Source organism: Typopeltis vanoorti, chromosome 1 (genome assembly GCF_054136105.1).
Source record: "Typopeltis vanoorti isolate ZY-2024b chromosome 1, IOZ_Tvanoo_1.0, whole genome shotgun sequence".
NCBI lineage: Eukaryota > Metazoa > Arthropoda > Arachnida > Uropygi > Thelyphonidae > Typopeltis > Typopeltis vanoorti.
In genome coordinates this window covers 9,109,137-9,133,792 of record NC_143549.1, presented here as the reverse complement: position 1 = coordinate 9,133,792, position 24,656 = coordinate 9,109,137, and the positions used below count along the sequence as shown (strand labels likewise).

General features: G+C 35.5%; 1 protein-coding gene across 1 annotated transcript in view; it reads right to left on the bottom strand.

Moving 5' to 3' along the window:
• Positions 1–1,553: 1,553 nt before the first annotated feature.
• The window catches only part of LOC150109769 (uncharacterized), a 32,785-nt gene continuing 9,682 nt past the window's right edge, over positions 1,554–24,656 (bottom strand). Inside the window, exons 4-5 of the mRNA XM_090396217.1 lie at positions 18,179–18,296; positions 1,554–1,683 (exon numbers count right to left, since the gene is read on the bottom strand). Coding sequence (XP_090252343.1) covers positions 1,554–1,683; positions 18,179–18,296 — 248 coding nt within the window. The remainder of the gene's footprint in view (positions 1,684–18,178; positions 18,297–24,656) is intronic.

Below are 24,656 nucleotides of genomic sequence, written 5' to 3'. Positions count from 1 at the left end.
AGTCAATCCTCTGAAAATCCCTGTCCGTTGTCTTTCATCAATCAATTTTCCAACTAATCACCGATACCTGTTTCTTGTTTCTCTGTTTGGTTCATTTTCATTTTAATCGGCAGGCTGTTATGTGAAACACTCTCAAAGGCGTTGCTAAAATTCATAAAACTCGTCGTTGCCGTTATCTTGGTCTATTGCCGTCGTCGTGACGTCTTCATAAAAAATAACCGATCTTCTCTTAAAGAACCCATGCAGTGCCGTGCTTCAAATAATTCCTGTCAAGCATATCCTTCGATTAATTAATTTTTCCATAATACTAGGAAGACCCTCTGGTCTATAATTCTTCGCTTTGTGGGATGCTCCACCCTTATAACCTTTCAGAAGGAAGTACTCCCAAGTCTCAACCACTCGTGATCAGAAAGTGCATTTATTAATTCCGACACACATTTTTTATAGCAGGGGTGAGATGTCGTCCTTACTTCAAGCCTTATCAATGGCCAAGTGATGATAACTATTTCTTGCTTACATCTCTCATCCTTAATAACTGATACATCAAATTAATGCAATTTTCACTGTCTTTCTTATAATTTGTTTCTTTTTTTTTTCTCCGAAATTACATGCTAATTAATTGCCCTTTCAAGGGAAGACACAAGAGGACCCCAAGTAATTAACGTGGTTAATCGCGATATCAATTACTGGGATATTATTAAATCTTGCTCCTCTGATGTTATTATCAAATCCAAGATTCAATCTCCACTGGCAGATGTTATATGTTCTAATTCGAATTAGATCCAGTTTAATTTTCAAAGAAATAACTAAACGGCTTTATTTCAGTGGATCTTCTATTTCTATTTAGCTTCAGTGTAATTTATCGATGGAAAAAAAGTTATCACATGAAATTTTCATTTATTTAAATATATTCAATCCATTTAATCAAAGAGAAGTTACACATGTGACAAGTTTATTAGTACTGCGTGTATAAACAAACAAACATTAATTAATATGAAATTTCCAATAGATGGCGCTACTAATACGTAACAGCGGAAAAACTGTGCCAATAACGTTACTAAAGACCGGTGCAGGAGAATGGAATCCCTTAAGTGGAAATCTCTTCTATTTGAGAAATAATATGCGAGTATACACCTTATCAAATTGTCCAATAAGGTTCACTGATAAAGTTGTCAATTCAGTTCACAAAACTTTGTACTGTCACTGTGCTGATGACACATCTCGTTATGTTCGATTAGACCAACACTAACACAGATCCCAGACAGCAGACGAAGATTAAGAGTAACCTGGGGACCTTGGTAGATCCTAGAGATGTTCTGCTCCCTTGTAGAGGTGGGAGGGTGTAGATAACAGTGCGAGGAGGAGGAGGAGGAGGAGTTGTTGTGGTTGTAGTGATTATGTTTCGTTCGCTGGTGCCGAGGGAGATCTTCACGGTCGTTTCAAAGGCTGGTGGTGCAGTGGGACAAGTGTAGGACATCCTGAAAGACAAACACAGTCAGTTGCGTGGGTCTGAGAATGCTTCACAATTAGCGTCCTGATCAGAGAAGTCATACTTACGAGTAGAACGTGCTTCCACAATGGGTGACGAGATACGCCATGGAATGGTCCATCAGAGAATGGGCACGAATCCCACAGTTCCTAAGCAGAGGAGAACTCACGCAACTTTTGAACTGTCCGTAGGCACTGCAGAAGAAAACGTGGCTGATTTAGTGCAGAATATTCATTAAGTTTCTACCAAAATATTTTTTTCTTTTTGTTTGATTTCTGTTTTTAAATCTTCGTACATGGTAAACGATTTTCGTAGCAAAGTGGGAAGCCCAAAGGGGCTTGAAAGAATGAACAGCATTACGAAATATCAGTAATATACAAAAGCTTTTGAATGATTCTAAGATTTAAAGAATCTTAAAATATTACGAGACGGTGACATCGTCGACTTCCTTGAGAGTGATCGTCCTGTAAGACCGGACGATGTGAAAATTTCTCCTGGTGAATAATTCAAAACAATGAAATTTCATACGATCCGTGGAAAGCAGCCATTTAACCAACAATTTAGGGACATTACTTAGCAGCGACATATGGCACACATCTTACCACATGAGTTCGTTCGAACAGCATGATTCCAGGTAAAAATCTGCTTTTTTGTATATTAGGAGTCGAAAGAGAGAGAGAGAGAGAGAGAGAGAGAGAGAGAGAGTTCCGCATAATGAGAATGGCGGAATCCCCATTAGCAGTCACCAATTAACCGAGAGGTTTCTAAGTTGTGAAGACGCTCGTATGGCCGACGATTTTCTCCATGTCTTCGGAGAGTCCCATCGCCCTGACCTATTAGTTAGTATTCAGGTGAGAGTAATGAGACGATAGTTTGATAGCTGTCGTTTATATTTTTCTTTTACATTTTTTTAAGGGTCGATAATGATTTGCTTCTATCCTGTTGGGTAAGTGTCCTATTTTAAAGCTTATACATGGCGGTACAGGCTGGTTATTAATTCTGGAGCACAAGCTTTTAGTATAACTAGAAGGACAGCAATAACAATAATAACAATGTCTATAACAATAATAGACAAAATCCAAGAAAGAAGACTGCGATGGTTTGGCCATGTTTCCATTCTGGTCACATGGCCAAACCATTGCAGTCTTAGAAGGATAGACAAAATAAAAGAGGACCTGAAAACCAAATCACCACAAGCGCCACCAAACTGGACAGAAGTAGAAAGAGTTCATTCGGCCTCATCATCATCTACATAGATGATGGAAAAGAGAAGAAGAAGAAGGACAGCATCTGGGCCAGGAGATGTGATTTATTAGTGATCTTTCTGATTCCTTCTAACAAGATCAGAGAAATGTTGTGGACAGTTCGAAATAGTGTAAGGAAATTTGCATTAGTCATCAGAACAAGAGTTGGAAGAAAATACTGCTAAGATTACTGTGATGCTGAGACATTTATGTTATCTTTAGATGTTATCATTATCCCAAGAAGATCAGAGAGAGAGAGAGAGAGAGAGAGAGAGTAAACAAATCTATTTTAAACTTCGTTATTTTACAGCTGTGTACACGCTGTTTGAGAATCTGGAGTGATAATTTGAGCCAGCGACTGTACACGGTTTGTCTTGGACTGTTTGACAGATTTGTTTCAGAATTATGAGTTCTAACATGAGGTCTAAGGGGGGGGGGGAGATTAAGAGTGGACTGGGAAATAAAAGCATTTATTCCGGCAAGAATATTTTTTATTGTTCGGAGCAAATGCTTGGATCAAGAAACCGGAAGCAATAACCATGTCATGAGAAAGAGCATACAAATACAGAAGGACACCCCCAGTTGGCACCTTATAGTGCTATAAGTTATGAGGCTGAGATCGATAAGAGCGATCTGTAGAATACGAAACATGGACAAGCTCTGGTCAGTTTCTATGAGGAGAGCTAACATCGCTAATGCATGTGTGGAATTATGAAAAGGTCGGAGTTGTTGTAGGATGAGGAGGAGGAGGAGAAGGATTATTCAGTATTCTAGTAGATTAATGGAAGATTTTTGTGATCTCTTCCAGCTTGGTCTATGAAGGAGGCGCCAATATCAATTATGAACGTTGCAACCTCCGAGGAATATTTTTTAACGGCTTGGATAATTAGACTGCATGATCAACGTTCGAGAAAGATGTTTTAAATTTAAATGAAATAGCCAAATATTATGGAGTTATTATTATTATTATTATTATTATTATTATTATTATTATTATTATTATTATTATTATTATTATTAGGAAAGACCTCCAGGGAGTCAGAGAATCATTGAGGGAAGCCACATACTATACACACCAGCTATCATACATATTCTTGAATTCATTCACACAGCTTGCACTTCCCAACTTCCATAAATTTTTCAATTTATGGAAATTGGGAAGGACAAGAGGGCATCCTTGGAAGCTGAAAATGAAGGCCGCCAAGAAGGGTGTGAGGGCACCCTGTTGCAGAAAAATCTAGCCCTCACACACTTCTTGGCGGCCTTCATTTTCAGCTTCCAAGGATGCCCTCTTGTCCTTCCCAATTTCCATAAATTGAAAAATTCCATCAATTGAAATCCCGTATGACACTTTCAGAAGTTTGTAAGTCTCAATCACATTTCTCCTATTTGCTAGCGTTTGCAGTCTACAAATTCTCAATCTGTATTCATAATCAGTATTTCAAAATCCTGATATCATTTTATCACTCCCCTTTGCACTCTCCAATATATCAGAATCACAACGGAAACCAGAAGATCAGATCTGCGCACAATAGTTCAAGTAAGGTCTTATTCTTGAATTCATTCACACTGCTTTCACTCACAATATCCAATGGCCTTGTAAAGACGCAAAATGACTTCCTTATCATTACATGTGAAAGTTCGTTTCAGCATTGCAATTATCTTTTGAGTTGTTTTTGCAATCTTTGCTACATGGCCCATGAACTTCAGCTTCCTATCTACTAACCCTTCAAGATCCCTAGCCTCATCAGTTTCTTCTAGCATAATCCCACCAATATAATACGACATTGGATAACTTATCACGCCGAAGTGAATGACTTTTCATTTACTGACACCCATTTTCCCATGCCCACAATTCCAGCCTATTCAAATCATTCTGCAAATACAGCATAACAGCTGCATTCCTGATTACCCTACAGCAAATAGCTGTATGTCGCTTGTCAAATCCTTCCCACTGTCGTTAATGTACAGATTGAATCCAGTGGACCAAGCACTGAATATTGTGGTACACCACTTGTTACCTTAAATCATGAAGACTTACATCCCCAGTATACCACTTTTTTATATCTGACAGTCAGTCATCCTCTTCTCCATGCTAATATTGTATAACCCAAACCCATTTTCTCCAATTTATGCAACAGTCTACTATGCGGTATGCTGTCAAAAATCTTTGCAAAATCCAGAAGTATCATGGTGTATTCATTCCCCTTATGAAGTTCAATGGTTACATTGTTATACAATGTGAGTAAGTTGCTAAAACATGACCTTCCCTTAGTAAATCCATGTTGTTCATTGCAAAGTAGATATTCACTGTCAACCCATTTCTGATGCCGGCCCTAACCAATGTTTACAAAATCTTCACCACCTCCTGAGATACTAATTGGTCGATAGTTGGATACATCGGTCTTAGCACCATCCTTGTGCAATGGAATTGCCATACATTCCTTCCACTCCTGCAGAATCTTCCCTGTTCTTGATCTCATATTCAGCAATCTGGTGAAAGGAATGGGCAGTTCAGCTGAACACGCTTTTAGCACACGTGCTGACATTCCATCAGTCCCTATTGCTAAATTCTTATTCATTTTGTGTAATAGCCCTAATACCTCATTCTCATACACCTGAGTGTCTTCATCCCGTAAAGAGGTAGCAGTGAGCTCAGTATCGAGTACAGCAGGTTGATAGGTTTTACCAAAATGGTACTCATTAGTTGAACAACTTCTGAATCTGTAAAATACAAGATCCAATAAGAACTAAAATAGTAATAGATAACAAGATCGTAGAACAGGTCAATTCATTTAACTACCTGGGATGTCTGATCACTTATGAAAATGAAAAGATATAAACGTAAAAATTGCAAAATATTTAAAAATAACAGGTGTAATTAACTCTATATTTAAACCAAACCTACTTCAAAAACAAAACAGACGAAAAGTATACAATACATTAGCCTTACCAGTGTTAATGTATGGAAGCGAAATCTGGACAATAAAACAAAAAGACAAACAAAGATTAACAACAGCAGAAATCAAGTTTATGAGAAAAACTGCAAAAGTATGTTCTATTTGATCACAGAAGAAACGAAAGAATTAAACTAGGAATCAGCAATAGAAAAAATAAAAAATATATAAACATAAATGGTCGAATAAGTTGAAAGAATGAAATCAGAAGGATTACCAAAGCAAGCAGTAAATTACAAACCATTAGGAAAAAAGAAAACCACGACAGTAGTAGGGGTGACGCTAGTGACAAGATCAAGATCAAGATAAGATAAGGAATCGTGACGTGATTGGTTGATGACGTCATTGTGTGCATGGCTTCATGGGTCTGGAATGTTTGGAATTTCCCTGTGGGCAACTGTGTCACTGGCTTCAGTTCTTGTGTTTTGGTTCGGGTATGGGATTATGGGTGATGGTAGAGATAAGGATTCGTGTTGTGATTGGTGGTGCACTAGTGACCAGATGAAGATCAAGATAAGATAAGGAATCGTGACGCGAATGTTTGTTATGAGATAGATAAGTGACGTCATTTGTTAGTTGTAAATAAGTGACGTTATTGTTTTGAATGGTATTTTTCTTGGCGTAACATTTCTTTGAAAAAAAAAAAAAAAAAAACTTACATTTCTTTCCAGAATGGGAACATCTTGGTACTATCTAGGTTTTCTGAATATTCCAAAATGTTGATTAACATATATTCACAGAACACAAACACAAGTCTGAAAATACATTTCACTTTTTCATTATAGGTTACTGTGGCTAACATATATTCACACCACAAAACACACAAAACATAGGAGTTGAAAGATATTTCTGTAAATAACCAGAAAAGCTAGTGGACTACTTAATTTACTTTAGTATCCGATTGGTTCTCTGTATTAATTCTTTCCCACGGGTGCCCACCTTGGTGGAAAGTCTATGCGCCGTTTTGTTTAGGGTAAGTGTTATTTCCGGTTTCGAATTCCGATTGCTGTTAGAGTATGGAATTCAGACAAGTGAAATTTTTTTTTTTTTTTTCAATTGATTGGTTATTTTCTGTGTTTTACTTTTACAGGTCATATTCTAACAGAATAACTCAGCAGAATTAATAAATATATAAAGTATATGAGAATTTATTTTCCAACACTGTATATTTCTCATTAAGTCTTACCTTTAAGGTAAGACTATCTTATCCGGTCGCCTTTTGTTGTACGTAGGTGAGAAATCGTGTGTTTTGTTTCGAACTCTTGGTTTCCGTTGGGAAATTACCAATATAACTATTAATTTTACCTTCGATTCCTTGTGCTCTTAACCTATTTCTGTAAGTAGAATTTATTTGTGAATTATTTTCCCACACTGTTAATTTTCATTCATTAACCTTGTTTGTAGATAATGAACAAATAAGACTTTTAACTCACTGAGTCAAAATAAATAAATAAATAAAATAAAATAACAAAAATCTAGTTAGTTTGTGGCATTAAATTTTACAAGAAGAAAAAAAAATGTTGTGGTCTTACTTAAATTTGTATTTTGACTGTTGTCCTCTCAGCCCGACTCTTTTTTTTTTTTTTTTTTCACAGTAGGGATATTTATATATTTTAACACAATTATTATATTAGATATTCTTTCCAACACAAATAAATAATTATGTATTCTTATTTCAAATGAATATTAGCTCAGAAAGAAAAAAAGAAAATTGTAAAGAAAAAAAAAATGTTTACCTTCAAATAACTATTTTGGAATCACAGCAAACAAGAAATTCATCACCTTTTCAAAGTTTTTAAATTCCTACCCATATTGTTTTCATCATTTGGTATCATTTAAATGAAGAACGGTTCTGGCTATAAAGTTTGTTAATGTTATTGATTTTTCTCTTCCAATGGCTGTAATTTTTTTTTTTTTTTGATACATTCATGCTGATTCCTTGTTATCTGCACGCTACGATACCTTTTTATTTTCAACAAATGTTTTTAGAGTTTAAGTAACGTGATTGGCTAAAATATCAGCTGTTTGTCTCTGTAAAATAAGCAAATTCTAACAGTCGTATTGTTAGAATTTGGTATGACTGTTTTTTCTAGTCTGGTGAAGGTATCTACTTCAGATGTAGTAACAAATTGTCACTTATCAGTTCATTTTTACTTTATTCACAAAACTACAAATCCGTTATTTGGTATGGTCTCTGTTTTTAATTCCCCCATTACTAGAATGTACGGGTGGTAAAGTTTTGAAATAAGTTTCGACTCGCAAGAAAAATAAAATGTTTACATTCAAATAACTATTTATGATCACAGCATGCAAGAAATTCATCAGCTTTTCAAAGTTTGGAAATTCATACCCATATTGTTTTCATCATTTGGTATCATTTAAATGAAGAACGAGTATGGGTATTAAGTTTGTTAATGATTTTGATTTTTCTCTTCCAAAGGCGATTATTATTTGATATATACATGTTGATTCATTTGTTTTCTGCATGCTACGATATCATTTTTATTTTCTACAATAAACTTTTTTAGAGTTTAAGTAACGTGATAGACTAAAATATCAGTTGTCTCTCTGTAAATAACCAAATTCTAACAGTCGTATTGTTTGAATTTGATACGATTGTTTTTCTAGTCTGGTGAAGGTATCTGCAGATGTAGTAACAAAATTGTCACTTTTCAGTTCATTTGTACTTTATTCACCAAACTACAAATATGTGTTGTCAAGTTTTGAAGAAAAAAAAAAATACAAAAAAAGTTTCGACTGGCAGTGATATGTTTTTAAACTTTTATCATGTACAAATATCTTAAAAGAAAAGAAAAATGTACCTTCTTTTCTTTTTTACATCAAGCTTTTTTAAGAGTTTGGTAACGTGATGAGTTAAAATATCTGCACTCTGTAAAATAACCAAATTTTTATCTTACTTTGTGTTGGGAAAGGTAAAATTTATATTTGTGTTATCTGGAGAGTATAAACCTTTTTTCTATACTAAACTTTAAGAGTTTAAGTTATGTTTTGGGTAAAATTATCTGCTTTCTCTCTGTAAAATCACCAAATTCTAACAGGTAGGATTTTCGAGTATGCGAACGAAATGTTTACAGATAACTCAAAAAAAAAAAAAAAAAATGTCAATAGGTAGCATTAGACAAATTTCTAAATACTTAATTACAGGATATCAGGTTTCCCATGGTCCTTGCATTAATTTCACATTAGTGATTTTTTTTTTACAATAATTAAACAGAATTGCATTAAGGTATAAAGTTATGGATTTAATTATCAAATTCTAAACTGAATAACTGAGTAAAAATTTCACTGTGGAAAACACAACAGCAACACACATCTTTGTTCATTTAAGTTTTACAAATGCTTATTTTCTTTTGCTGAAATATTACTTACAACGAAAAAAAAATCGAAACTTGTAATTACCTAAAAATATTTCACAATATTTAGTTTACACTATTTTCCTGAAGAAAGAAAATTTCAAAGACTTTTGTGGTTCACTCATTATTTTACTTTACTGGACCTAAACACAACACAACACAATACGATAGCTGCACTGGATGAACGAATTGCAGTAACTGAAAAGACACTCGACTCGATTGTTTTTCTTTATAGTACTGTTTACCTGACCCTTTACCCTGACCGTTCCTTCCAAATGAAACTTTCGCGCAGGTGACTCACAGACATGTTTTCGCATGGTGGTGGATTGATGTTGATGTGCGTTTATCTTATTTTGTGACATTATGGTACAAACTTTATCTCTGTGGCTCGAATTCATCCAAAGGAAGATGAGCGAGCTACCCATTTGTAGATATCTTTTAGTGATGTCACCTCAAACTGATAACCAATGAGATGAACGATCTCGCCATTGCGGATGTCCGAAATTGTTTGGATGGAAAAAAAAATAGCATTATGTGTTGGGTGTGAAAGGGTAGTCAAGAGGTTGACAGTGGTCTTCCCTGCAAGGCTCCCCCACCCTCCCTATCCTCCAGAAAATGTCTGCTCATCTAAGGGAGATGAGCTATTTTGCCGTTGTCGGATTTCTTTTAGTCATGTCACTTCCAACTGATGCTAAATGCTCCCCCATCCCATACTCTAACCCATCATACCTCTCTCCTCCAGCAGATGTCTGCTCAGGCTAGCGGAGATTAGCGAGCTTATTATTCGCGGATATCTTTTAGTGATGTCACCTCCAATTGATACTGATAACTTTTTTGGGAAAAAAAAAATTAAAGAAACTGGTTTTTTATGATAACTTTTTAGGAAAAAAACACATTTTTGTAATGAAAACTTTTTTGGAAAAAAAATAAAAAAACGCGTTTTTTTATTTTTTTTCCAAAAGAGAGGGATGATGGGTTAGAGTATGGGATGGGGGAGCATTTAGCATCAGTTGGAAGTGACATGACTAAAAGAAATCCGACAACGGCAAAATAGCTCATCTCCCTTAGATGAGCAGACATTTTCTGGAGGATAGGGAGGGTGGGGGAGCCTTGCAGGGAAGACCACTGTCAACCTCTTGACTACCCTTTCACACCCAACACATAATGCTATTTTTTTTTCCATCCAAACAATTTCGGACATCCGCAATGGCGAGATCGTTCATCTCATTGGTTATCAGTTTGAGGTGACATCACTAAAAGATATCTACAAATGGGTAGCTCGCTCATCTTCCTTTGGATGAATTCGAGCCACAGAGATAAAGTTTGTACCATAATGTCACAAAATAAGATAAACGCACATCAACATCAATCCACCACCATGCGAAAACATGTCTGTGAGTCACCTGCGCGAAAGTTTCATTTGGAAGGAACGGTCAGGGTAAAGGGTCAGGTAAACAGTACTATAAAGAAAAACAATCGAGTCGAGTGTCTTTTCAGTTACTGCAATTCGTTCATCCAGTGCAGCTATCGTATTGTGTTGTGTTGTGTTTAGGTCCAGTAAAGTAAAATAATGAGTGAACCACAAAAGTCTTTGAAATTTTCTTTCTTCAGGAAAATAGTGTAAACTAAATATTGTGAAATATTTTTAGGTAATTACAAGTTTCGATTTTTTTTTCGTTGTAAGTAATATTTCAGCAAAATAAAATAAGCATTTGTAAAATTTAAATGAACAAAGATGTGTGTTGCTGTTGTGTTTTCCACAGTGAAATTTTTACTCAGTTATTCAGTTTAGAATTTGATAATTAAATCCATAACTTTATACCTTAATGTTTAATTATTGTAAAAAAAAAATCACTAATGTGAAATTAATGCAAGGACCATGGGAAACCTGATATCCTGTAATTAAGTATTTAGAAATTTGTCTAATGCTACCTATTGACATTTTTTTTTTTGAGTTATCTGTAAACATTTCGTTCGCATACTCGAAAATCCTACCTGTTAGAATTTGGTGATTTTACAGAGAGAAAGCAGATAATTTTACCCAAAACATAACTTAAACTCTTAAAGTTTAGTATAGAAAAAAGGTTTATACTCTCCAGATAACACAAATACAAATTTTACCTTTCCCAACACAAAGTAAGATAAAAATTTGGTTATTTTACAGAGTGCAGATATTTTAACTCATCACGTTACCAAACTCTTAAAAAAGCTTGATGTAAAAAAGAAAAGAAGGTACATTTTTCTTTTCTTTTAAGATATTTGTACATGATAAAAGTTTAAAAACATATCACTGCCAGTCGAAACTTTTTTTGTCTTTTTTTTTTCTTCAAAACTTGACAACACATATTTGTAGTTTGGTGAATAAAGTACAAATGAACTGAAAAGTGACAATTTTGTTACTACATCTGCAGATACCTTCACCAGACTAGAAAAACAATCGTACCAAATTCAAACAATACGACTGTTAGAATTTGGTTATTTACAGAGAGACAACTGATATTTTAGTCTATCACGTTACTTAAACTCTAAAAAAGTTTATTGTAGAAAATAAAAATGATATCGTAGCATGCAGAAAACAAATGAATCAACATGTATATATCAAATAATAATCGCCTTTGGAAGAGAAAAATCAAAATCATTAACAAACTTAATACCCATACCCGTTCTTCATTTAAATGATACCAAATGATGAAAACAATATGGGTAGGAATTTAAAAACTTTGAAAAGGTGATGAATTTCTTGTTTGCTGTGATTCCAAAATAGTTATTTGAAGGTAAACATTTTTTTTTTTCTTTACAATTTTCTTTTTTTCTTTCTGAGCTAATATTCATTTGAAATAAGAATACATAATTATTTATTTGTGTTGGAAAGAATATCTAATATAATAATTGTGTTAAAATATATAAATATATCTACTGTGAAAAAAAAAAAAAAAAAAAGAGTCGGGCTGAGAGGACAACAGTCAAAATACAAATTTAAGTAAGACCACAACATTTTTTTTTCTTCTTGTAAAATTTAATGCCACAAACTAACTAGATTTTTGTTATTTTATTTTATTTATTTATTTATTTTGACTCAGTGAGTTAAAAGTCTTATTTGTTCATTATCTACAAACAAGGTTAATGAATGAAAATTAACAGTGTGGGAAAATAATTCACAAATAAATTCTACTTACAGAAATAGGTTAAGAGCACAAGGAATCGAAGGTAAAATTAATAGTTATATTGGTAATTTCCCAACGGAAACCAAGAGTTCGAAACAAAACACACGATTTCTCACCTACGTACAACAAAAGGCGACCGGATAAGATAGTCTTACCTTAAAGGTAAGACTTAATGAGAAATATACAGTGTTGGAAAATAAATTCTCATATACTTTATATATTTATTAATTCTGCTGAGTTATTCTGTTAGAATATGACCTGTAAAAGTAAAATACAGAAAATAACCAATCAATTGAAAAAAAAAAAAATTCACTTGTCTGAATTCCATACTCTAACAGCAATCGGAATTCGAAACCGGAAATAACACTTACCCTAAACAAAACGGCGCATAGACTTTCCACCAAGGTAGGGCACCCGTGGAAAAGAATTAATACAGAGAACCAATCGGATACTAAAGTAAATTAAGTAGTCCACTAGCTTTTCTGGTTATTTACAGAAATATCTTCAACTCCTATGTTTTGTGTGTTTTGTGGTGTGAATATATGTTAGCCACAGTAACCTATAATGAAAATGTCCTTTCAGACTTGTGTTTGTGTTCTGTGAATATATGTTCATCAACATTTTGGAATATTCAGAAAACCTAGATAGTACCAAGATGTTCCCATTCTGGAAAGAAATGTAAGTTTTTTTTTTTTTTTTTCAAAGAAATGTTACGCCAAGAAAAATACCATTGGCATTGGTGATATATGTAAATTCCAATTTTGCATATTACATTGTAAATAATATCTGTGAAATAAATATGTAAACTTAAAAGAACACTTTTGCAATAACCGTGAATACACACACGATTTGTTTATTTATTTATTTATTGAATTTTAAGATCTTAATTTTAGACAAATCAAAATATTCGGATGAATTATGAATAAAATATGAACTTGATTAGAACATGTATATAGAAGAAAATACAGATGAGGTATGGAAAAAAAAAAGTCTGTGTGTTTGAGTGACATCAATATATAATTAATTATTCAGAAAAGCTCGAAAGACTGCCGCCATCACGACTTACTCTAAGAATTCCCACCCTTTAACAGGAAACAAATACCGCAAATGTATTGGAAAATTAGTACAACCATCTATATAAAAAAAAAAAAAAACCCGTATGTTTGAGTGACACTAGTATATAATTAATTATTCAGAAAAATCTAATCACACCCGCCATCACGACATACTCTAAGAATTCCCACAGACGACAATGACGGATGTGTGTCACCCTGGGAAAATTCAAAGATATCTTATCTCAAAATATCCCACAATTCCATAGCCAAACCAAAATACCACACAAAGACATAACGTCACGATTTTTATCTTATCTTGATCTTGATCTTGTCAGAAGTGTCCACCAATGACAAACCGATTACTTATACACTAATATATTTCCCTTTCCATTCAAAACAATAACGTCACTTATTTACAACTAACAAATGACGTCACTTATCTATCTCACAACAAACATTCGCGTCACGATTCCTTATCTTATTTTGATCTTCATCTGGTCACTAGTGCACCACCAATCACAACACGAATCCTTATCTCTACCATCACCCATAATCCCATACGCGAACCAAAACACAAGAACTGAAGCCAGTGACACAGTTGCCCACAGGGAAATTCCAAACGTTCCAGACCCATGAAGCCATGCACACAATGACGTCATCAACCAATCACGTCACGATTCCTTATCTTATCTTGATCTTGATCTTGTCACTAGCGTCACCCGTACTACTCAGGACGTCCTCTAAAGAGATTCGACAATGAGATTCTAAGGCCCGAAAAGGCTACTCCAGGCATAAATCGTTGAAAAGCATGATGATGAATCCTAGAAAGATGGCAAATTGGTGCCATGGACGGACAGATTCTAAGATAAGGCCGAGAGCGCTTATCTAAAATCAAAACAATAACTTGGTCATTTCTTTTGTCCAGTAAGCAAGGAAGGGGTGATGGCACTTAAAATGTTCGTGTTAGTGAGAATAGAATCCACAGCGTGTTGGCAAATAATCCGCTTCGACAGACCGAAAATCCATCACTGGAATTATCGCAGTTCCTCTTATCTGTCGGTCTCTCCTTTCAGGACAGCCTCTTCGGAAAGCGTTCTTGCGTGCAAATACAAGTGAATTAGTTCTGTTTCCAGTTTCTTGTATTCTCGGATAAAAGTTGCCGAAGAGGATTATAAACTCCCTGCAGTCTTGCATTCCATTTAATCTCAGGATTGTTTCAGTCTCTTGTTATTGATGTTAGTAAGCGCACCGAATTCAACAGATTTCGCATTCGTTAAAATGGACGAACGTGTTTCCAACAGCCCAAAGATTTCTTGCACTTGCTACTCTTATCGTATCCAAGATCACAATCCGCCAACCCCCCCCCCCCCCGCCTCCTTCATGTCAAAGTTCATCTTCTGGTTCTTAATGTTTATTTACTGACTCAACGTGAGTGTAATTTCTGATTTTCTGTTATGTTTTCGGTAGTCTGTCACTTGATTCACGTGACCTTTAACGTTATTGGTCCTTGCTTTATTAAGCTGCAGCCATATCCAGAGTGCGCCCCTCCCAGCTACAGTGAGCATCCTTCATCCAACATTAGCTAAACAAATGGCCGCATTTCTCTCTTTCCTTCCAGCAAAGATTTCTTCAACGTATCTCAGACTACCTTAACGCTCTTGGTCAAAATTCACTTTTCTGCAAACCGTCTTTGTTTTTCGGCAAGGTGTCTCAAAATACCTCCACCTTCTTAACAATTGAGCTCGCTCTGTCTTTCCCTGCATCACTCCTCTCCGCCTTAACCATAAAGATTGCTAGTTTGTTTATTTATACTTGGACTCATTTAACCTGATGAAAATTCGCAGCCGAAGGTGCGAATGTAAAACAAAAAACATTAATTGCAGAAGCGACTCGCGCTTTCACGGAGATTCCAAGTGCAGAGCAGATTAAGTTGACGAGAATATTTTATCTGTGAAAGAATTGTTTCGTTTGAGCTTTGTTATAACCATCTAATCATCACTCGCTTTATGTAAGGAACACTCACTGTACTCCAACAAGTAATGGGGGGGGGGGGGAATACTTCATTCCCAGCACAAGTAGACAAAATCCATAAGGCACCTTGTGCTGCCATCTACAAGACGGTTTCAAAAGCTCTCTTGGGTGAAGTTGCTCGAATTTCACATTACACTGGGAGACCAATGTTTTCTTTCTTTATTTTATTTTATTTTATTTATTTGTTTATTTATTTTTTATTTTTGAAAGTGAATGCGCTATTTTTTCGTTTGATGTTCGCAGGAAAGTAAAACCGAATGCCCATTCAGTCTTGTATAACATTATGACAACGTGATTGCACATTGAGTGGTTCCACCATTTCAAACAAGAACTTTTAATGACCTTCGGAGAACTTGCCACCTTACGCAATCCCAAGAAAAACTAGTGGTCGAAGCGCGTGCATCTGAATAAGAAATGACGGAATAATCTTCGTTGGGAGGATGAAGTCATAACGAGCTGTTGTTAATGAGGTCACGGGACCTCCTCGACTGCAAGCGTGTGAATTTTGACCGAACATTCACTAGGAGACTTTCTCATTAAAATTGCTCCTTCACTCTTTCTTTGTGTTTATCTGCTTCTTCCAGCTCTCTCTCGTTTTGCACGCTGACGACTTGTTGTGTTAAATGCTGCTCTTTAACTTCCGAGCCTCCGTAGCTCAGTCGGTATAGACGAAGCCCTTTGGTCTGAAAGACCTGGGTTCGATTCCCGTCAGTGACGTGAGGAACCTTTCGATTGGTCTGATACTGAGGTAGGGGTCTTTTCACCTGTAAACTCGGGTTTTTCGTCGCCCAGAACAGGCAAAGGATCAAGGAAAACTGGTCCCCTGAACTCACGTGGATCACAGTCATAAACACGCTCCAGCCATATGCCGGTCCTGAGTGCGAATAAAATTGGGGGGGGGGGGGAAGCAATGATGAACTACCCTCTAAAAATCTCACCAGGAATACTTTTTGGGCAAAGTCACCTACGATCGGAAACGACTGAAAGAGAAAGTCAGTCAGTCAGTTTTTAGCTTTCAACATAAAAAATTGTAGAATCTTCTACACCAGACATCCCCTAATTGACAGATCCAATGATCAGTCATAACTGTGTTCTGAATAGCTCTGTGGCTCACAAAATGTTGCCGTTTTCTACCTTCTCCAAAGCACCGAAGAAAATGTAAATAATCAAATAACAGAATTCTGATTCTTGAAGATTCGGCAACTTCGTAGTGTACGCAGAAACGTGCGTTTAATAAACGAAATCAGAAATCATGCAGAGGTTATCTACACCAGCGCTTCCCAAACTGTGGGCCGTGGCCCGCTTGGGGGCCGTGAAACAATGAAAACAAATTTTAAATGTTTTAAGACTAAGTAGATTTTTTTATTTTAAAAGAAACGTCTTTAACTTTTATTATTTATTTCTTTTTTGTTATTTTTTATATTTTAATGGAAAAATTCACACATTGGTGTTGGTTCACAAACTTCGCTTCCTGCGTATTTCGGCGCTTAATGAATATTAGTAAATATTGCTTATTCATATGTTTCATTTCAAAGCAGTGGTTAATTGTATTTACTTCGAATGCTCTCCAGGGAAGCTCCAAATCTTCCTGTCCCTTTCATCATGCGTTCGTAATCAGAGACTGTTGATATTGACTTTATATACATATCAAAACTCGTTTTATATTATCAGTCTCATCCGAGCTAGTTTCCTGTTACCAATAAAAGTTTCGCATATACTTCACACATGAAAAAAAGCTTAAACAAGTTCATGTGGGGAGATAGTAGTAACTCGCTTGCAGTGGTAAACAACACCCCTCCCTAATAGCCACTATACTGCAGAGGCGATAAAAACAAGTACTTTTATTATGCCAGTGAATAAGGTATGAGGAGTCTGTGTAATATATTTCTCAGCAAATAGTGCAATTAGAGACAACTGGGATAAAAACACACTAATTAATGAATCGCATGTCCCCTCATACAGAAACTATGCTGTATAGACTGAAACAAAACCATATGTTGCATGGGCAAACACAGTAGCTAACTAAAAACTATTGTTATTAATTAGATGTGTGTGAGTTCAATTTCCCAAGGCAGCAATAAAATTCAACCGAACGTGTTAAAATTCATAAAAGTGTTAAAACTAAGTAATATATATATATATATATAATGAATGTTATGGCAGTTTCGCATATGGAATTCGGTTGAAGAGAGTTAGCATTTCAACTCAATTGTCAGCTATGCTTTTATCTTTCGGTTGCGCGATCTTTTGTTAATACCGCACCAATCATATGCACGTTTTAATAACCTCCCTTTGCTGTCGTCGCGTTAGGCTTAATTACCGTAAAGGGAGAAAAGTCACAAAAGAGAAAAATGTTCCTGGTCCGGGAATTCCCTTATTAAGTAATATTCACTAATTTCATGTTATCAGTCTGTGGTGTGCCAGTATCGGTAAGTGGTGATATTATTTGATCTATTCTATGTTAAAAAATTTAACCCTGAGATGGATAAGTGGCTGATAAAAAATAAAAAAAAATTCCCGCGAACAATCAGAAGAAGCAGAAACAGACTCAAAAAAAAAAAAAAGGACAGTATTTCATATTTTACTAGAACAGCCCGCATCGTCTTCAGAACCAAACGGTAAGAGGCAAAAAATGTAATATATGCATTTGATTTTTGCAATATTCGCTGCGTATGTTTTGTATTGAATATAAATACAATAAATATTATAATAATATATCTCTCTATTACGATTTTTTTTCGAGGGGGGGGCCGTGAAATATTTTAATTTTTGCAAAGGGGGCCCTGACATCCAGAAGTTTGGGAAGCACTGATCTACACGATAACCCCGAAGAGAAATATTAAAGCCCTCGCAGTAAAACTTACCAGCAGATGTGTTCATCGGTCGATCCCGAATTGGCCACCTGATCCACCAGCCTTCTGTAGTAAGCTCCACAGTTGTTCACAGACACACTCTTGAAGCAGGATGCGTGAGAGAGATAATCTGCGAGAGACAGAGAGAGAGAAACACAAAGTTCAGTTACAACGTACACAAAGGATCAATTAGCACTGCCACGTAACGGAATATCGTCAGAGTTAACTCTTACGGAAATCATTCCGATCACGTCCATGTGAAATATTAACTGCATTGTCGTCCTCCGAGAGGTGGATTAGATTTAATAAAGCAACCGAAGCGGTTATATAAAGCCCACCCAAGAAGAACTCCGAGATAACGAAGTTAATAGAGAATGCAAGACTACAAGTGGTATGAGAAAAATGGCTTAAAATATATTAACCTAAAGAAGGTACCGCATAATATCGAACGAAGTAAATTAATTTACCAGACGTAACAAATGGACGTCTTTGTCTAATGGGTGTCAAAGAACATCTCAGCCAAGTAGGATTTAGGATATTGGAAAAATTGTAAAATAACGATCTTTCATCAACAGAATACCCATTAAGAATTGATTACGAATGCAGTAAATTACTGGCCGTGTTTCGAAAAATTAATCTCAACACATTTCATTTCGAGGCTGTTTTCATATGCGCTAATAGTCGGCCGGTATCGTGTAACAAAGCACTTAAATGCAATTCGATATATCTACCGACCGAAACATTTACGGTACACGCAGAAAACACAAACTGTTCATAATTAATGAATCTAATTATAAGTTTATGTATTTTCAATGGGTCACGTTACCTGCATTTCTACTTTATCCGATAAATGAAATGCTGTAAGTAAATTAAAATCCATCTACAGACGCAAAAGACGTCAGCGTCCAGTATTCCAGGATAAACTACAGCGTGCTGAAACGTAAATTAAGCTCTTTATCCTCGGAGCAAATACAAACTGAACCCCATGTTGACGATGCTTGCTGCAAACTAATTAACAGTGAAATAGAACGCGCAACAGTCGTACTCCAAGGAAACAGGCTCAAACCTACGAGGCCATGAATAACACACGACACAAAACAATGTATAAAATTCACAGTTGTATATAAAAAATACCCTCACAATGAATACTAAGAGAACAGCTTCAGATATTATAGGAACCAAGTAAGTCAATAATTGAAAGAAGGAAATAAAACGAGTATAACCGTAATGAATTTTTGAAATGTGAAGGTAGTGGCAAAAGACAATGGAAATTCGCAAATAATATACTCGACGAAAATATCCAAGAACCAACACTTCCAGGAAATAGTAACGATGACAGCGAGCATATAGATTTAAACAGTGAAAGAACGTTTAGAAGACAGATTTAGTAATTACTTCGTAACCGCCAATGACAACTTGTAAATAGCCCTAACACTCCATCCGTAAATTGCGCTCTTAAAAGAAATGTACCTCTTCCTTCTTATGAGAATGAAATCAAAAATATTATAATGAAACTTAAAAACTCTTCTGTTCAAGCCACGATAGTATTAATGTCAGAATGGTGAGGGAGTGCCACAGATATTTAAGAGATCCTTTGATAGCCATCAGAGATCCTTTGATTCAGTCATCAGAGATAAATTGGAGATTTATCTCTGATGACTGAATTGTTTCCAGCAGAATTTAAGAAAGCTGTGGTAATACCAATGTATAAAAAATGATGCAAAAATGATCTTAAAAACTACAGGCCAATCTTCCTATTCCCGGTTTGCTCCAAAGTATTAGCGAAAGCAAAAATAAAATAAAATAGATTAGTAAAATATTTAGAGAAAAACTACTTTTAAGAACCAGTATGGGTTTAAACAGAAACTAAACACTGATCACGCGCTGAACTTCGCAAAGTTGATTTATTCATCACAAGACTAACACAAACGAACTTTATCGGTTTTCGTAGACCTCCAGAAAGCATCTGACACAACATCCAATAATGTTTTATTTAAAATAATCGAAGAGAATTAGAGGCTGTGAACATGCCTGGTTTGAAAGTTATTTAAAGTCGAGATCACAAGCAATAAAAATCAACAAAAGTTATAGCAATTTCGTTCAGATAAAATGCGGTGTTCCTGAAGGTTCTGCGTATGACCCAGCATTATATATAATTTACATCGACGACTTTTGCAACTTACAGTTATCAAGTAAAGTAAACGCGTTTGTAAATGATACCGCATTGATATTCACTGTGAATTCTGTTGATGAAATGCAAAATATGGTGAACACAGATTTGCAACTCGTGACAAATTGGTTTCATGTGAACGAACTCACTTTCGATGCTGGAAAACAAAATTTTTATTTTTTAAACTCATTGATAAACTCATTTATTTTTTAAACTCAAAAATACACCTAATAGTAAAACCAATTTTTCCGTCCATATATTCCTACATAACTGGAAATGCAAAAGTAACCAAAACATTGTATATGGAGATATAACTATATGTAACTGTTTGGAGATAGCAAATGTCAATTCTATAACCTACCTAGGATTAAGTTGAGGGAGAGAGAGAGAGAGGCGACTGAATGTTTTTTTTTTTTAATGTCAAATTATATTTAGCGCATCTGTTCATTTTAATCTCAAAATAGAAATATACTACGATATTTGATCGCAGCAAAAGTGGAGAAGATTTAAGCAGTTTAAGAGACATGCTTATAAAGTAAACTAATTATGATTACTAAATTGGGAAAAAAAAGTTTATTTTTAAAGACTATTTCTAAGTAGTGTTGACCAAAATGGGCAGAAGCATTAAACACATCAGCTGTATTCTGAATAGTAAATCGAACAAGTAAAACATTTCAGCTACTTAGGCAAGATTTTTACTGAAGATGGTAAATTAAATATAGAAATAGACAACAGAATTAGCAAAGTTGGTATGGTGGGAAGTCAATTGAATAAATTCATATGGAATAAGAGAGAAATTAGTCGGAACACTAAATTAGCTGTATACAAGACAGTGTTCAAACCAGTTTTAACTTATGGATCTGAGAGCTGGGTCAGAAGTAAAACACTTGACCAACGACTAGAGACCGCAGATATGAGAGTCCTGAGAAAGATTAGAGGCGTGAACAGATGGCATCAATGGCAGTATCATATTAAAAACGAGGATATTAGGAAAGAACTTGACATTGTCAGCATCCAGGAAGGCGTTAGCAGAGCTAATCTCAGGTGGAAAGATTAGCAAAAGAAGTTTTCTTTGCCAGGATGACAGGAGAAAGTCCTAGAAATGTAAGTGGATTGATACAGTAAAAATTGCCTTAGAAGACAAAAATATAAGATGCGATAATATTGGAGGTCTTGACAGAATACAGATTAATTTGGACGAAAATTATTGATTGGAAGTAAATAATGGTGTATTGTTTTCATGTAGTACTATCATAATATCCTGTACATATCAGGAATTTCATGATGATGAAGATGATGATGATGATGAGATTTTATCCGAGTTGCAGTATCAATTCCATTCCTTGTTTTAGTTCAGTTTTGGTCAATACTTAGAAATAGTCTTTAAAAATAAACTATTTTTTTTGCAATTTAGTAATCATAATTAGTTTACTTTATAAGCATTTCTCTTAAAATGCTTAAATCTTCTCCACTTTTGCTGCGATCAAATATCGTAATATTTTTCTATTTTGAGATTAAAATGAACAGATGCGCTAAATATAATTTGACATTAAAAAAAAATCCTCTCTCTCTCTCTCTGTCTGTCTCCCTGCTCAAGCAAAATATGAAATAAGAGCCACAAGATCTGTTTTTGTTCCAAAAATGAGGATCAAGAGCATATATAACTTCAAACGCACATTTCTTCAAAAAACTTCAGTAAAGAAAACTCAACAGAAAAACATACACATACATACACGCTCAGGAACAAAGAGAGAGGTAATACCTAGAAAGGGTAAAGCGAACATCACGTACTTACCACCCTCCCCACGAAACGTATGTCACATCTTCAGAAATATTTTCCACTACCAACGCAAATAGACACTTGTGATAGAAAAACCTGCCAGAAAAAGGTATATGAATACGATTCCCCGCTTCCCTACTCATAACTAAGGAAAAAACCCTAAGGCACCAATCATAAAGAAACCTTCCCCTTCCAACAACACGCTTCACCACTAGTTTTTTGTTCCCTAAAGAATTTCCACCACCTTTTAACGCTCATTTCATTATGTGTTAATCCCCAACAAATCTTCTCAAGAAGACGTCACTAGGCCAGCATTCTCTGTTATTCATGAGACATGAGAGAATTTTTTAAGATTATTGGTGGTAACAGATCTCGTGGTGTCTCCATGAGAAATCAGTGCAAGTGATAAAAGAAAGTTAATTGAAGTTGTAAAAATGAAAATCCCCAAAGAAGCCGAAATGCTAATACTGAAGTTAGATTAGAGAAAAATCAACATTTAAGAAATAATTGACAGCTCTTAGAAACACATTTAAAACAAGCAATTATTAGGAACGAAGATTCAAATAGATGCTGTACGTAATTCCAGCACATTTAATCAGGCAAAAGAACCTTCGTACTAAATCGCCATTTTGTATGTAACAATCTCCCTGTGCTCACTGTCTTGCTTAGATTTCCCAATCAATGCGGATAAAAATGCAGATACCTGGTAGCCCCATGTTGTTTATATATATATATATATATATATATATATATATATATATATATATATATATATATATATATATATATATATATATATATATATATATATTAGCAAATGCATGAACTTTTTGTTGGCCCCTTCGTCAGCTTGATCCAACTTAGACAACGTGTAACACAGACGTAGTTTTTGGGGGGTTTGTTTTTCTTTTGTTGTTCCAAAAACTCGTTGTTTTTTTTTTAATCTCAGACTTCAAGGAAAAAACTACCGAGACCTCGCATTGTTTCCGATTATACGCACTTATAGGATTTAGGGCGATGAGATGTCCGCCTGATCTACCTTCTTCGTTGATGCAGATTCAAATCATTAAAAATTATTGTCAAATCGCAAAGTTTTAGTTCAACGTCAAAAACTGTTCTGTGAACTTTAACTTGGCATCCTTCATCCACTGAAACAAATAATTGTTTCTTCTTTCTTTCCACTGATGTTCAACGGTGAACGCTTTTATTGTTGCAGATCTTTTAAAACTTTTTTTAATCTATAGATTCGTTCATAAGTAAGTGCAGAAATATATTTTACTCCCTTTGGATTAGGAAGGCAAATCACACACACACACACACACACACACACACACACACACACACACACACACACACACACACACACACACACACACACACACACACACACACACACACACACACACACACACACACACAAAAGGTTTTAAATACTCGAAGAAAGAATTCTGACTGAAAATAGCAAAAGTCTCCTTCTAGTATTTAATTATTTGAATAATGTCAAATTAGAGTTTTTTGCGCTGTCAGCAGCACAAAAGGGACTATTTGTAATTTCAGTTATACGGCCTCGTAGTATGACGTACAGTGCCCTTTAAAGTGGTATGTTTTCGCTTATTTTCTGCCATATAAAAGCGATTCTCCCTCCCCTCCTCCCGTAGAGGTACTCCGTGCTTCTGTTTGCCACTGCTCACCGTCTGTCTCTTCAGTAAAATAATTTGCTTTGTTTCTCTGTTTAAGACGGGTGTGTTATTGTACTTCCACGTTGCCATAGAAACCAAGTTGGACGTGGCTGAGCATCAGAATGATCACTGGAATGTGTAAATATCGTGAGGAATGAAATCAGCAATTCGTCTTCCCAGCTGCAGTAAAATGCTCCCGATACCTGCAAACGTACTTCGTTCGAATCCGACTTTCTTCATAAATATGTGGATTGTGCGACAAAATGATGACAGTTTAGCACGATGTATTCTGAGAGGAGCAACAGTGTAAGAAAGACGCATGAAAAGCAAGATGAAAACCACACTTCGCGTTATTAGCTCTATTTAAATGATGCTGCATTTCTTCTGGACTTTTCAATCGCCTTTCCTCTGTCATTCAGCAGCTCTTCTTCACCTCCCCCTCGTTTTCGTCTCCCAAAGGTTTCTTTTTTGTTTAAAATGCTAACATGTACAGAAATGTCTTGCAACATACAAGAAATTGTAATAATATTTCGAGATGTATTTTATTTCTATTTCTTTATAAACCTTGTCCTCGCGGTTAGCCTAGTGGCTTTGCGCTTCGCAACCATATGCCTGGGGAAGGAGTGTCCTAGGTTCGATTCCCGTCCACGACGTGAGGAGCTTAAGGATCTTCCTCAGCCATAGCCAAGTTAGCCGGTCTTGGGCAGCAGGGTTTTTTCCGCCAGTTTATCTGGGGTTTTTCATCCCGCAAGCAGGCAAACCGGCCCCGTGAACACCCAGGTTACAGTGATAAATACTTACGGCAAGGAAGGCAACGGGAAACCACCTTGCTCATAATCATCTCTCCTTAGAATGGTAGCA